This window comes from Eretmochelys imbricata, chromosome 1, assembly GCF_965152235.1.
Source record: "Eretmochelys imbricata isolate rEreImb1 chromosome 1, rEreImb1.hap1, whole genome shotgun sequence".
Classification (NCBI taxonomy): domain Eukaryota; kingdom Metazoa; phylum Chordata; order Testudines; family Cheloniidae; genus Eretmochelys; species Eretmochelys imbricata.
The window spans coordinates 333,894,715-333,910,528 of NC_135572.1; the positions used below are offsets into that span (position 1 = coordinate 333,894,715).

General features: G+C 40.1%; 1 protein-coding gene across 2 annotated transcripts in view; it reads left to right on the top strand.

The window, feature by feature from the left end:
• The window catches only part of SRPK2 (SRSF protein kinase 2), a 307,162-nt gene that overhangs the window by 276,356 nt on the left and 14,992 nt on the right, over positions 1-15,814 (top strand). Inside the window, exons 16-18 of one of the 2 annotated variants that reach the window (XM_077835698.1) lie at positions 7,341-7,410; positions 8,074-8,166; positions 8,585-8,677. In XM_077835698.1, the coding sequence (XP_077691824.1) occupies positions 7,341-7,410; positions 8,074-8,166; positions 8,585-8,677 (256 nt within the window). The remainder of the gene's footprint in view (positions 1-7,340; positions 7,411-8,073; positions 8,167-8,584; positions 8,678-15,814) is intronic. The other variant, XM_077835707.1, reaches the window with a different exon arrangement.

The following is a 15,814-nucleotide window of genomic DNA, read 5'->3' on the forward strand; positions in this document are numbered from 1 at the left end:
AAGGAGGCAGTTTCTTTAATTTCACTGGTTTCAATGGCAGTCTTTTATAGCTTGTTTTCCAAGTGAGCCATTTGGGATTTTACATTACATACATCTTTAGAGAGGCCACAAATATCTTTTGAGATTGAATCCAGTCGGTTTGTGAGGAATTCTTTTAGTGCCACAATATCCTGGGCTAGATTCTTCTGTAGCCTGGCAGTCTCTCTCTTTAGATGCTCTGTGATTCAATCTTAGGTCTCTTGTTGCCTCATTTTTTCATTGGAATCCATATTCAACAGTTTGAAGTTTATCCAGGGGATTAATTAAATTTTTATGACAGAAACTTATTGCCAATTAGCTAGGAAAGTAATTATTAGAAACAAATTGGTATGTGGGGAGTGAGAAGGTCTGGCACTAGGCAGCCATCTTCCTAATGAGTATTATGAGACCTCCCCCACCCCCACCCCATGCACACGTTTTTAAGAACTTGGGTTTGTTCAAATGAGGGTAGGGTGCCATACAGCTCCCACCCCAAAGACAAAAATGGAGAGTCTGTTCCCACCATGGTTCTGGGAGATCCTGCATTCCCTCAGTGTATGAAACTATATCTGATTATTCCCAGAGGATGGAGCGTTCTTTAACTGCTGTCCCAGCAGGAGCAGAATTATAGCTGGATGTGCCTTTGACGGGACCTACATTGTCATTGACAACATTCCTATTATTTCAGCAGCCAGAAATCCATAGGATACAGGGCTTCAATGTTGCCAATTACAAACAAACTAATGAGGTTAGGGCTAACCTCTGTCATTACTTCGCTTGTACAGCTGCTGGAAATGGGAATGAGAACTGTGATTGCACTGCTTGTCTTTGTTTATGCTCCTTGGATTGGAGCAAGGGCAAGTATCTGAAATGATAACACCCTCACTGTCTATCTCACGTTGTTGCATTTTTAATCCATTAATGTCTGGGCAGGTGGTTAAAGTGCAAGGCTACTCGGGGAGCACAGTCATAGAAGGATCTTTTTCTATTATGTTTGTGTGGATCTATTTTGGCCCTCAGTAAAATAGCTTTCAGGGAGAGTTGGATCACTGAAGGAAAAGAGCACCATTGCATTTATAAACAACTTTTAAAAGTAAGCAAATAAAACATAACTATAGAATGGCAGGAGGAATTGGAGAGGAGGAAACTTGTACTTGGCTTTTTGCTTCCCCAAAGAGAACCTGGGTGGGGAGTGGGAGTGTTTTTGTGGAGTGGACACCCCTCTAAAATGAGGTCTATGAAATAAATAGTGGTATTACAGTCTAAGGTCCCAATTCTGCAAACACTTATACAGGTGATTAACTTTCTACTGCAAGCAGTCCCATTGAAATTAATGGGATTACTCACATTACTAACGTTAAACATGAGTAAGTGTATGCAGGTTCGGGACCAAATATATTTACTCACATTCTTTCTTCTTAACAGATTGTAGTAGTAGCTTTCTCATTCTTCCTATTAAGCATTTTAGAGAGAGTGAATGTGTCTCCGAAGGCACTGTATGAACACGATGATACCATCGTACTGGTGCATATAAGAAGCACATACCAGGATGTGTAACAAATCATCTTACTCTGCACAGGAATTAGCATCTTAAAAAAACTGGAGAATTACAAGTCTGGTTGGAAAACAAATGTGACCCTCATGGTTTCTCAGGTAGTGGTAGTAACATCACTAAGGGGGAAAATACTTAACAAAAATATAAAAATGGCAGAGTTAATATTGTTCTGTAGGAAGAGGGCAGGTGTAGAAGGATACTGGGATCAGAGAAAGCAGATTGCCTTGCATTTTGCAATGGAGGAAAGATGCTGCAAGCTTAATGTCATGGAACCAAAGCACATTTAGGTACACGGTTTAGAAAGCAGTTAAGTGAAGACACTGTTTAGATTCCAGTAAGAGATGCTTTTCATAAAGAAAAATATCCAGGTGCACATTTTTCCATCAGCAGGGTTGGACAGTACTCGTTGCTTTTAATAACTACTAATTGCTGCTTTGCTTTGAAGAATGCAGTACACATGCTGAAATATACAAAAGAAAATTACGTTCCAATGGTGTTATAATGGTAGATACAGTATAAGAACCAAAATAGAGTAGAACAGAAAAAGATGCTTAATGAACAACCACTCGTGGCATTACCCTGGCTTTGAGAGTAGGCTGTAGGGAATAACAGAACCCTAATTCCCTCTATGATTGCTTGTGTTTTGTGTATCAGGCCTTCCTTATCAAGCTGAGATAAGGCAAAATACCTTTTGTGTGTTTGTCCTTTTTATTACCTGACATTGTAGAGAGAGTTTTACAGGGAACAAACTGTCATAGTGAACTTCTGTCAGCCATTTTGCCCTTTCTTCCATGTCTCCCTTCACACATGGAATGCCTTCACTGAGCAAATCCAGCTGCTAAAACTGCTATGATCTCCTTCAACCCCTTACATCTAGACCTACTTCTCTTGTGATACCTTTGGGAAATTGCCAACAGATAATTCCAGGTACAAGGCCAGAGAAGATCACTAGCCTTTGAGGAACCCACTGAACTTTCCTGTGTCTCAGCTCACTTGTATAAAATGACATTAACTAGACATAAATTGACATTAACTTCTACTAAAGATTTTTTGATCCAAGAGATGAACATAAATCAAGGTAAACTCATGGTCAATATTTACTTCAAGAAACAATGTAATCTTAGGCTCTGTGATGGGGTGGGACTCGGCACGCTAGCACCCCCTGCTGATCATCCTGCAGATCAGCTCCACAGGTCACTATGCTGACTCCCTGTGGTGTCTCGCCTGTTGTCACTTCTGCTCCAAGGACTGCAGTGTCCTCTTCAGGACACAGCACTCCAGCTGTGCCACACTCGATGCTCCCCCCTTCCATGGAAATTGCAGTCCACTGTCCAGGCAATTCCCTCAGTGGCAACTGCAGCCCAATGTCTGACTACTTCCTCACTGGCGAGTGTGTGCGTGAAATCCAAGCCTGCCCACTACTCCAGGTCCTGGCCCAGGGACCTTGTAGATGTGTAGATGGCCGCCACTTGCGTCCCCTCTGACTCCTCAGTAGATTTCCCTGGGCCACTTTCCCGCAGCCCCAGCACTCTCTTTGCCCTCGCCTCAGGGCCTCAGCTTGCAGATCCCTGCAGCCCACCAGGAACTGCCTTTAGCTCCCCGGGTCTCTCCAGGGTGCTTGCTACCTTCAGCCTGCAAGGCCGCCAGTCCTCATCCCTCCTCAAACTCCAGGAGGTGACTGAAGCTGCTCTGCTCTGCAGCCCTTCTTATATAGGCCAGCCTGGCCCTGATTGGCTACTCCTTGCAACCCCTCTCTTAATTGGCTGCCTCCTGCACAACCTCCCTAGGGCTCTGTTAACCCCTTATGGGCCAGTGTGGAGCAGAGGCCCTATCACAGGCTCTCTCTATGCTATGAGCTAGGGGTGTGATTCCCCTGCTTGTATACACGTACTTGTGCTAACTCTCCTCACACTAGCACACGTGTAAATAGCCGTGCAGCCACGGTAGCATGGATAGCAGCAGGGGAGGCACAGCTTGGCGTTGCTGGCTGTCTATCCACCAGTTTCAGGCTAATGTGTACGCAAGTAGGGGAATTACCCCCCTAGCTTGTCGGGTAGACATAGCCTTATTTTCAGTATTGATAGCACAGTTTGTCATACTTGGGAGCACATATTGTCTTGGCACTGAGCTATTGTGGCTCTGCACATGCTTTCTGGGACACCAACCATTTGGATGTGAAATTATATAAGGAGACGTAACTGTGACCCAACTCCAGAGCCTTTTGACTGCTACAGACCAAAAACTTTGACCCCTCCTTCTTTTTGTGGCCACTTGTTTCTTTGCTAATAGAGTTAGCGAGTTTTTAATTGTTATTCTTGTTGTTTCTTGTTGGATGTTTAAAAAAGTATTTTAGTGTTAGCCTCAGCACCACAGTATGGCCTGGTCAGTGCCATTCACTTTGTGTTATCCAGTCAGTATACTCTACAAACAAATAGAAACCTGCACGGTTCAAATCCTGGAGTCAAAGCTACACAAGAAGACAAAGGGAGAAGCTGAATCAGTTCTGAGGTGTCATGAAGTTTCTGCTCAGCACTGAAGTAGAACAGGTACCATGGATCTAATGAGACTTGAGGCTCACACTTGAGTATTCCCAGGTCCAAAACCTCTCTGCCTGACTCTTCAATATCTTAGGTCTCTATCCCCACACTTCTGTTAATAGGTTTTCTGCAAGTCAGTTTTTTAATCCCACCCAGGTTTATTCTGCTCCAAGAGATTAATTTTAGCAAACCACATAGTCCCTACCTACATGGATTCTATCTGAGAATCAGTTTTTAAAAGATATTAATCTTTTGAAATCCGCAACGACGAGCTACCTTTCACATACATTCTCTTAAGAAATCTGGCCCCAGCTACTGCATCAGTGAAGACATCTCCTCCTCAGGTCCAGGTGGCCATTGATGGCTTCTCACTCTCATCTGATTTGGATAATGATTTTCTGAAGGATCCTGGTAAGGAGGAGTCTCAACCCATTATATTTTCCCTATGATGCCAGTGTGGTATCCTCTGTGATTTCACCACCATATAACTTCTGGAGCTGCTGAGATTTCTTTGCATATATGATGGGGGCTCTAGATCTTGAACTTTCCAGGGTCTGTGTATAAATCCACAAAACTGTGAATCACAGTTGTTTCACTTTTTAGACTTTCTTCAGCAGCGCTAGGTAGCAGTCCAGTTTAATACTGGAACCATTTGAGACCATTTTCAGCCATTAGTGACTATGCCTTTGAAGATCACTATCTCTCTGGCATGATGGACAAAAATGTCTGAAAGGGACGTGTCTCAGTTTTCCTCAGTTGCCAGATATTATTGTGACAGATTATTCTGATATGGGCTCATTTGGATCACTAGAGCCCTGTGCAGATACAAAATTTGTATCGCATCCGATCTGTGATCTGCAAAAACGGTCCGCAAATATAAAGTAGATATCCACGGATTTGCAGGGCTCTATGGATCACCATGCAATTCAAAGCCTGTGGAAGTCAAGGACCTATAAATAGGTTAGAGTTACAGGTAATTAATTATATATTCAAATCTTATATTCCATGAAGTATTTTGGGGAAGTTCTGAATGTATGGCATGTATTATACAGGAGGTGAGACTCAATGATTACATTCTGGCCTTCAAATCTGTGAATTAGAGGCAGAACAGTATTTTGCAGACACCATCACAACCATGGAGTAAAGTGAACTGAAAGAGTGGATCAAAAAGTTGTCAGGCTCTCAATGTATCCCTCCTCTTGCCCTTCATCTACCCAGAAAAAGCAACATCTTGGAAGATGACTTAAATTGGAGAGACAGTGGTCAGCACAAGTGATCGTTCAAGTAATTTTAGTATTCAGAAGTTTGGGTTCTCTTTAAATAGACCTGCTTTCAATAAGAGAAAATATGACATACCCGTAGTTTCCCTCCCTCAGGATGAGGATTCAAGCTTTTGACTTCTTAGGCTGGAGTCAAGAATTCTTGTATGCCTTTTTATAGCTGTTATGAAGAGTCTTCAGGACTATCAGGCATGACAGAGTTGAGGTAATATAGCTCTAACCTGAGCTTGCCATTTCTGGTTCTCAGAGTTCCTTCCTTGACTTTGGAACTTCCAGTTCATTTTACAGCTCTTCTGGATCTCCCTTCACAAGCTCAGGGCCAGATTATTTATCCAGACCTAAAGCCTCTGAATTTTGTGGCTTGGAATACAGCATGTTGCTGGACATGTGTGAATCACTGACCTACTGTGCAATTCAGTTTACTGATCTTGTGCAATTCAGTTTAATGTTTTTATTGCCTCAGTTTTGCCATCAGTAAAATGTGGCTGACAACATTTCCCTACCTAGAAGAAATTAAATTTTTCTGTAAATCACGTAGGTTACTTGTAGACTGTCAGGATAAATTCATGTGGGGGAGACTGTTTTTGCCCAAGGATTGTCTAAATGGATCCAACTTTGTATACAAACATGTATGCCCTTGAAGGTGTTTCTGTGCCTTGAAAGTTTTAGAATACATTATATTATAGATTCATGGTATGAAATCTTGGTCTTGTAGATATTATGAGGAATTTTGCCACTGATTTCAAGACAGGGTCCTTCATCCAGAGATTTTTAAGGCCTTGAGGGACTATTACGATCATCTAGTCCAGTAGTTCTCAAACTTTTGTATTGGTGACTCCTCTCACACAGCAAGTGTCTGAGTGTGACCCCCCCTTATAAATTAAAAACACATTTTTTATATTTAACACTATTATAAATGCTGGAGGCAAAGCAGGTTTTGGGGTGGAGGCTGACAGCTCTCATCCCCCAGGTGATAATCTCGCGACCCCCTAAGGGGTCACGACCCCCAGTTTGAGAACCCCTGATTCAAGTCTGACCTTCATTCGGATCATAAGACATAGATTTTCACTCCGTGATTCCTGTATCTAGATGAACAACTTGTAACTGAACTAGAGTATATTTGTAGAAACATATCCAACTGGATTTAGAGACCCCAAGTGATGATGATTTTATCACATCCCTGGATAATTTGTTCAAGTGGTGAATTACTGTCACTGTTAAAAACATGCCTTTTATTTCCAGTTTGAACTTTAGTGAATTCAGCTTTCAGCCACTGGATCTTGGAAAGCTAGAGTCCTCCAGATAAAACTGTGTGTCTCAGAAGTGATTGTCTCTGAGAAGCATAAAACTGCTAACTGCAGTTTGATACACACTTTGACACAGCATTACTATCTTGGTTTGAGTTCAGAATATTGTGTCCAATGAAGGCGAGCACTCAGCAATCTTTATTTAACTGGTTTTCTTCAGAATCACCTCCTTTAAGGGTTGATGCTGTTAATTAACCTCCCAACAGCAGGGATCTGTGTTGATGATACACAAAGGTGATAGATTTCTTACCTAGTAAATTCAAACTCCAGGAATTACCAGGTAAATTGATAGCATAGATCCACACTCCCTATCTGTTTTCTCCAGTTCTTCAGTCTAAGGCATAGATTCTGATTAAGTACAAAGAAATGGACTAAGGCTTGCTGCTGCTTGTGAAGCCTTGGATATGAATCTTCAGTGTTGCAAGGGAGCATGCTCTCTAGAGCAGCGGTTCTCAACCGGGGGTTTGGGGCAGAGTTCCCTCTAATTTTTTATGTCCATGTGTGGAATTAATTTTGTTATATGCACCAGTATGGAGGTGGTGTGTAATTCTCTCTGTTTTAACATTTGAGATTTCATTGTCAAAATTCTAAGATTAAAATAATTATTTCTGAAATAGCTATAAATATGTCTGTTATTTCCTAGGCATTTGAGCTTGCAACTGGAGACTATTTGTTTGAACCACATTCTGGTGAAGACTATTCCAGGGATGAGGGTATGTATCTTCTGAGATGTTTGAACAGTTTACAGTAGTGTTTATCTGTGTACTTGAGTAAACTGTTGATAAACATTGTGTTTTGGTATCAGATTGTAAATTCAGATCTTTTAATTTTAAGTCCCATCTGTAGCATTAAGTGGGCAAGCCCCCTTCATCAGACACATTCATCTTGCTTAACAGCAGCCTGAAGGAGTTAGACTGCTTTCTTGTAAGATTTGCATATGTGTGAAAACCTGACTGAGAAATAACAAGATGTTTTAGCTACAAAAAGCAACACACTTGAGTTTTAATGTATCTTCTGTTTATTAGAGTGACACTGAACTAGGTGTTTACATTTGTGTATATATTGTTTGAAGTAGCTGGTTACTAATTTAAAAAAAACCCACAGAATTAACTCCTGCTTCCATCTATATACCTGTCCATTTCCATGCTTGTAATGCCCCTTGCAGCGGTAACATGGGCATCATTCATTGTTCCTAAATGCGACTAAGAATGCCGGAGTTCTGCTGACCCTGGAAACCTGTGCATGGGTTTGCTGCAAACACTGTTGATTTGAAACAATTTCTGATTTTTTACTAATTCCGGTTTCTTTCCTCCTCTTTTTATCCCATCCTTTCCCTGCCCTTCCCACTCCTGTGTCCTTTTTTCTCTCCTTCATAGACCACATAGCACACATCATAGAGCTGCTAGGCAATATCCCAAGGCACTTTGCTCTATCTGGAAAATATTCTCGGGAATTCTTCAATCGCAGAGGTAGTACCTCTTCTTTTTGAAAGGCGCCGTGATGCAGACAGAAGTGGAATAGCAGTTGCTGGTTGTAACGCATACCAATAAAGAGCATTTTCTCAAGTCATATAACAAAAATCTACCCCGATATATAAACATTAACAAATTAAAAACAAAAAGCTATGAAGAACTCCTTATTTTAGTTGCACTAATTTAAAAGGAACAATTGCTGACATATTTTAAATCACTTTATTGGTAAAATCTTATCTTTAAAGACTGCAGTTCAGTGATTTTGGATGAAGAAGTTTTGGTGGAAGTGCCCTTACATTTTTTTACCAGGATCAATCTATTTCTGTCTGTACCGGGCCAGTGTTAGTGTGTGCATGCAGTGTACTGATTAAACTGTTGTATGTTTCTGTTTTGCTGGCAATGTTCTCCAATGCAGATCACATAGCATTGATCATTGAACTGCTGGGAAAAATCCCTCGAAAATACGCTATGTTGGGGAAATATTCCAAGGAGTTTTTCACCAAAAAAGGTAACGGTATTTATGCAACACTAATTTAAAGCATAGTACTATCCAAAAGGAGAAATTGTACGTTCATTTATGATTACTGAAGAAATATATCAATTTAAGGGAGGACACCATGTTAAAGAAGAGTCCTGATAAATGTGAACTCACCATTCTTTGAGGAGCAGGAAGTTGCAGAATAAAAACCGTTTCCCTGTATCATTTATATTAAATGGTGTACTCAACAAAGTTGTGGATGTTAAGTAAAATGTCTATGAAACCCTATTTAACTGCTTAAATGTGTGCAGTGTATCAAATACGACCTAATGTTCAATCCATTTCAGTTGATGTCTTATATGAAGGAACTGTCAGGGAATATACACTTTTTGGCACCATTGAAAGGAGTTAAAATACTTTCTGGAAAATATTAGTTATTTGGTTTTCATCTTATTTAGTGTTCAAGCAAACCCTCTTTATATGGGTCAAACTGAGGGATGGGATAAGTGAGCACTCAACACAGAGATCATGTATCCTGCCATTATCTTACCATTTGTGTTTAGACTGAGTGCAGAAAAGATAATTGTGTGACATAAGGGTGAGTACAGCTTCCATCCTCTGTCTGGATAGTGCTGTCTCATTTTAAGTATCACAGGACATTTAAAACAAATTTTTACCCTGTGTGTTGTGTGGCACAGGGCAAAAAATGTTTTTAATGTAATGTGTCATTCCCTTGATTCCATTAACTTTTTGTCTTTGATTAGGTTAGTAGAATTAACTAATGTAAGTTACTTTTTTAAATTTGTGGTAATGTGGGTGAATCATTCTGTTGTCAAGTTGCAGTATCTCCTGTGTCCCTTGATTTTTTCTCTTCTCATTCAGTTCACCATATTCTTTTTATTATTTATGAAAAAAAAAGGGTAATCTTGTACTTGTCTAAAATTTCAGTTAATACTAATAGATATTCTTAAATGCTCTCTTCAGCAAGCCATGGAAAACACCAGCTTAGAATAGCACTTATAATGGCAGAGCATTACTTCAGACTTCATAATTAAATTCATGGTGGAAAGTGGTGATGTTTGGTGGTTAAGCAGCAGTAGGAACTGCTGGGTTCTATTCCCAAATCCAGCACTGATTCACTGTGGTGGTGAGTTTAAATGCGCACATAAACTGCCATTTTAGTTATTGCTCTCTTCGTAAGAATTGTGATGAAGGTCATGTTGGCTGAAATACCAGTTTAGCACAGATTGACCAGCTTAATGACCAGGAGGCATTAAAACCTTAAAACTACCTAGAAATTGTCATTAATTGAAGTTGTCTGTGGTGTACAAAAGAGGAAACTTTACTATTGAGGACATTTTAATCCTTTGGGGCACTTTGTAAGCGTAATATAATGTGGAAAAAGGAATTCATTTACTTCTAATGATTGTCTCATTCTCCTTTGTTAGTCCCCCCTGCAGATTTCCACTTTGGCAGAGCTGTGTTCAGTGAGGCCATGCACAGTGCCCCCTGGTGGATCTGAACTTTTAGTGCAGGAGTAGATAAGGAATCAACCATCACTTCCTTTCCCAGCCCAGGTTTCAAAGTGGTAGCCATGTTAGTCTGTATCAGCAAAAACAACGAGGAATCCTTGTGGCACCTTAGAGACTAACAAATTTACTTCGGCTAAACCCAACTTCATCAGGTGCATGGAGTGGAAATGAAGTGGGTTTTAGCCCACGAAAGCTTATGCCCAAATGAATTTGTTAGTCTCTAAGGTGCCACAAGGACTCCTCGTTGTTTCTCCCAGCACAGTCAGCTGTGTTAAAATTCTTTCTTACTCGTTCTCCTTTCAAATAGTTAATTGGCTTGTTACTTTTTTTTTTTTTTTAAATATTGATGTTAAAACTAAAGTCCTATAGAGTCCTATAGCCCTTAGTCCTATAGAGAAGTGTTCTGGTGGCCTTTTTGTAGGAACCGTTTATTTGTGATTTGTTCTTCTCTATTAAATAAGTTGTTCATTACCAGCTGATGATTCGGATCATATCAGTTAGTATTGTTCATTGTCATGGCTGATCCTGGCAGGAAACTGGGTTTCAAACACTACTCCAGCTGTGTAAGGTGGATAAAAGTAATTATTTACTTCTATTTTTTAATTTAAATCATTATATTTTTAATTTAAATCTGTTTAAATTTAAATCAGAATTTTTATTTACATGTTAATTCTTTACATTATTCCCAGTGCTAAACTGGATGTATGCACTTGTTACTTTAATTAGTTTTCAAATAAGAATTTCAGATTTTACATAGATTTTTTTCTACTAAGAAGTTTTCACACTTAAAATGTTCAGGCTGAAAAATATAAGTCCCAAGCTTCATGAACACCCTTACTGTGAGAATACATGAACCCATATACAAGACTGATAAACAAATAGCCACACCATAGAAACTACAAACTATGATGTATGAGCAGTCAGTGGGGTTTGTGCACCTGAGTCACTTAGGTGCTTGTGAAAATTTCACACTTACCTAAATGTGGGCTTAGAAGTCCAATTTTAGCCTCCTGTTTTTAAAAATATCCTCTGTGTATCAAAAAACACAACTGTAGCCTCTGTTGCTGCAAACAATTATGCCCAAATTAAGTTTAAGCACTGGAGTAGTCTCATTGAAGTCAATGGCACTGTTGACGTGAATAAAGTTTATTAGTTTGTGTTTTCAGGCTCAAGGCCTTAATTTTCAATATTTCGATTTTTTACAGTTTTGTAAAATTCAGACAAGATACCTTTGCAATAGTATAATTAAAAAAAAAAACAAAAACAACAACCCCCAAAACCAGCATTTATAATTTGGTTCATTGTCAGTTTAAACTAAAGTCCCAATAGCCCAGATCAAATTTAGGTTTATAAAGCCTCAACCGGATTTAAATCAATTAAAAAAATCAAGTGATGTAAAGCAATGATTTAGATCACTCTGCCCTGCAGCTGTGGCTCCAATCTGTATACTGACTCCCTCGAGTGCCATTTGTGTCCTTTACCACTCAAAAAAGGCCCAAGCTACTTGTTATGGAAGAGACATTGAAAGCCCAGAATGTCTGTTCCCTTCTCTATGTCAAATACTATGGTAGAACTGATCCCCCTAGACTGGGACTGCCTCACCTCTAAATGTTGTGAATAAGTCTAGCCAGTCAATTAGAGCAGAGGGCTCTGTTGAAGCACACACTGGTTGGAAAGTCATTCACAGCAGAAGGCTGTGAAGATGGTTGTGGGAGAAGAGCTGCATTTAAGGATTGAATTTAAAGGGGCCTTTTGTTTCAACTGTCAGCTAGACTGAAGAAAAGAAAACATGCTTACAAACTGTCTGTCATTGCCCAGAAAGCATCAGAGGAGCTAGGGTGTTGGAATTTTTAATGATATTTGAAATTATTAATATGGGAAACCACCAAACATTAATTAACCATAAATTATGTTATTAAAGCCAGAGGCCAAATGGTATTTATATAATTGCCATAAACATGCTTTAAAAGCCTACATAATAAGCAATTTACTACATCCAAAGAGCAACAAAACATTTTTAAGCATTTGATCAAGATACTTGCAACTGGGCTAAACCCAGGGGTTTTTAGACCCATATTGGTTGGCTCCAGTGTGGTCAGGTAGGTATTAGCAATGAACCCTTTAAAAAACAAATAATGTCATTGCCAATTATTGACTTCAACTAAAATCTAGTTTGAGACAATTCACCCCTATTTTCAGTCTTAATCCAGATAAGATTTACAGCCTCCTTTCTTCCCAAGGCCTTTTCTTGTTGCTGACCAACGGCACCGTGGGAAGGTTTGCGCTTGTTTCTTTAAAGTCAGTTTTTAGGACATAAGAACAGCCATACCAGAACAGACCAATGGTCCATCTATCCCAGTATCTTGTCTTTCAATAATGCCAGGTGCTTCAGAGGGAATGAACAGAACAGGTATCATCAGGAGATCCATCCCCTGTCACCCATTCCCAGTTTCTGGAAAACAGAGGCTAGGGACACTTCAGAACATAGTTTTGAGTTCCAGCAAATAGCCATTGATGGACCTATCCTCCATGAACTTATCTAGTTCTTTTTTTAATACTGTTATTGTCTTGGCCTTCACAACATCTTCTGGTAAAAAGTTCCACAGGTTGACTGTGCGTTGTGTGAAGAAATACTTCCTTTTGTTTGTTTTAAACCTGCTGCCTATTAATTTCATTTGGTACCCCTAGTTACTATGTTATGAGAAGGATTAAACACTTCCTTATTTATTTGCTCCGCACCAGTCATGATTTTATAGACCTCTGTCATATCCCCCCTAGTCGTCTCTTTTCCTAGCTGCAAAGTCCGAGTCTTATTAATCTCTCCTCATATGGAAGCTGTTCCATACCCCAGTCATCTTTGTTGTCCTTTTCTGAACCTTTTCCAGTTCCAATATATCTTTTTTGAGATGGGGGTGACCACATCTACATGCAGTATTCAAGATGTGGGTGCACTATAGATTTATATAGAGACAATATGATATTTTCTGTTTTATCTATCCCTTTCCTAATGGTTCCCAACATTCTGTTAGCTTTTTTGACTGCCACTGCACATTGAGTGGATATTTTCAGAGAACTATCCACAATGACTCCAAGATCTCTTTCTTGAGTGGTAACAGCTAATTTAGACCCCATCATTTTATATGTGTAGTTGGGATTATGTTTTCCAATGTGCATTACTTTGTATTTATCAACATTGAACTTCATCTGCCATTTTGTTATCCAGTCACCTAGTTTTGCAAGGTCCCTTTGTAACTCTTTGCAGTATGCTTTGGACTTAACTGTCTTGAGTAGTTTTGTATCATCTGCAAATTTTGCCTCCTCACTGTTTACCCCTTTTTCCAGATCATTTATGAATATGTTGAACAGTACTGATCTGAGTATACACCCCTGATGGGCACCACTATTTACCTCTCTCCATTCTGAAAACTGACCATTTATTATCATAGAATCCTAGACTATCAGGGTTGGAAGGGACCTCAGGAGGTCACCAAGTCCAACCCCCTGCTCAAAGCAGGACCAATCCCCAATTTTTGTCCCAGATCCCTAAATGGCCCCTTCAAGGATTGAATTCACAACCCTGGGTTTAGCAGGCCAATGCTCAAACCACTGAGCTATCCCTCCCCCTATTCCTACCCTTTGTTTCCTATCTTTTAACCAGTTACTGATCCATGAGGGGACCTTCCCTCTTATCCCATGACAACTTATATTGCTTAAGAGCCTTTGGTGAGGGACCTTGTCAGAGGCTTTCTGAAAATCTAAGTACACTATATCCACTGGATCCCCCTTGTCCACATGCTTGTTGACCCCCTCTAGTAGATTGGTGAGGCATGATTTCCCTTTACAAAAACCATGTTGACTCTTCCCCAACAAATCATGTTCATCTATGTGTCTGATAATTCTGTTCTTTACTATCGTTTCAACCAATTAGCCTGGTACTGAAGTTAGGCTTACCAGCCTGTAATTGCCTGAATCACCTCTGGAGCCTTTTTTAAAAATAGGTGTTACATTAGCCATCCTCCAGTCATGGTACAGAAGCTGATTTAAATGATAGATCGCATACCACAGTTAGTAGTTCTGCAATTTCACACTTTGAGTTCCTTCAGAACTCTTGGGTGAATACCATCTGGTCCTGGTGACTTATTACTGTTTAATTAATCAGTTTGTTCCAAAACCTACTCTAACGATAACTCAATCTGAGACAATTCCTCACATTTGTCACTTAACATGAATGACTCAGGTTTGGGAATCTCCCTCACATTCTCAGCTGTGAAGACTGGTGCAAACAATTCATTTAGTTTCTCCACAATGGCCTTATCTTTCTTGAGTACTCCTTTAGCATCTCGATTCTCCAGTGGCCCCACTGTTTTTTTAGTAGGCTTCCTGCTTTTGATGTACTTAAAAAAAAAAATTCTGTTACTTTTTGAGTCTTTGGCTAGCTGTTCTTCAAATTCTTTTTTGGCCTTCCTAATTATATTTTTACACGTCACTTGCCGGAGTTTATGCTCTTTTCTATTTTCCTCACTATGATTTAATTTCCACGTTTTAAAGGATGCTTTTTTGCCTCTAACTGCTTCTTTTACTTTGTTTAGCTAAAGTGGCACTTTTTTGGTCCTCTTACTATGTTTTTTAATTTGGGGTATACATTTAAATTGAACCTCTACTGTGGTATCTTCAAAAAATTTCCATGCAGCTTACAGGGATTTTACTTTTGGTGCTGTACCTTTTAATTTCTGTTTAACTAACTTCCTCATTTTTGTGTAGTTCCCCTTTCTGAAATTAAATGCTACCAGGTTGGGCTGCTTTGGTGTTTCCCGCTGCTCCCCACAGGGAAGTAAAATTTTATTATTGGTCACTATTACGAAGGGGCTCAGCCATGTTCACCTCTTGGAAAAGATCCTGTACTCCACTTGAGAGGCAATTCTTGATTTACTCCCCTCTTGTGGATTCCAAGACTAGCTGCTCTAAGAAGCAGTCATTTAAGGCAGTGGTTCTCAAACTGTGGGTTGGGACCCCAAAGTGGGTCATCACCAGGGCTGGCTTAGACTTGCTGGTGTTTGAGGCCAAAGCCTGAGACCCACCACCCGGTGCCAAAGGCCAAAGGCTTCAGCCTGGGATGGCGGGACTCAGGTTACAGGCTCCCTTTCTGGGGCTGAAGCCCTTGGGCTTCTGCTTTGTTCCCCCTCCCTCGGGCAGTGGGACTCAGGCTTTGCTACCCCCACCTCCCCAGGGTGGTGGAGCTTGGGCGGGCTCAGGCTTAGGCTTCAGTCCCCCTGCCTGGGATCATGTAGTAATTTGTGTTATCAGAAGGGAGGCGCGGTGCAATGAAGTTTGAGAACCCCTGATTTAAGGTGTCAAGAAAGTTTATCTTTGCATCCTGTCCTGAGGTGACATATACCCAGTCAATATGGGGTTGAAATCCCTCTTTATTATTGATTTATTTTTTATTTTTATAGCCTCTCTAATCTCCCAGAGCATTTCACAGTCACTATCACCATCCTGGTCAGGTGGTCGGTAGTATATCCTACTGGTATATTCTTATTATTCAAGCATAGAATTATGTCCATAGAGATTCTGGGGTACAGTTTGGTTTATTTAACCTTTTTAATTCATTTGACTCTACGCTTTCCTTCACATA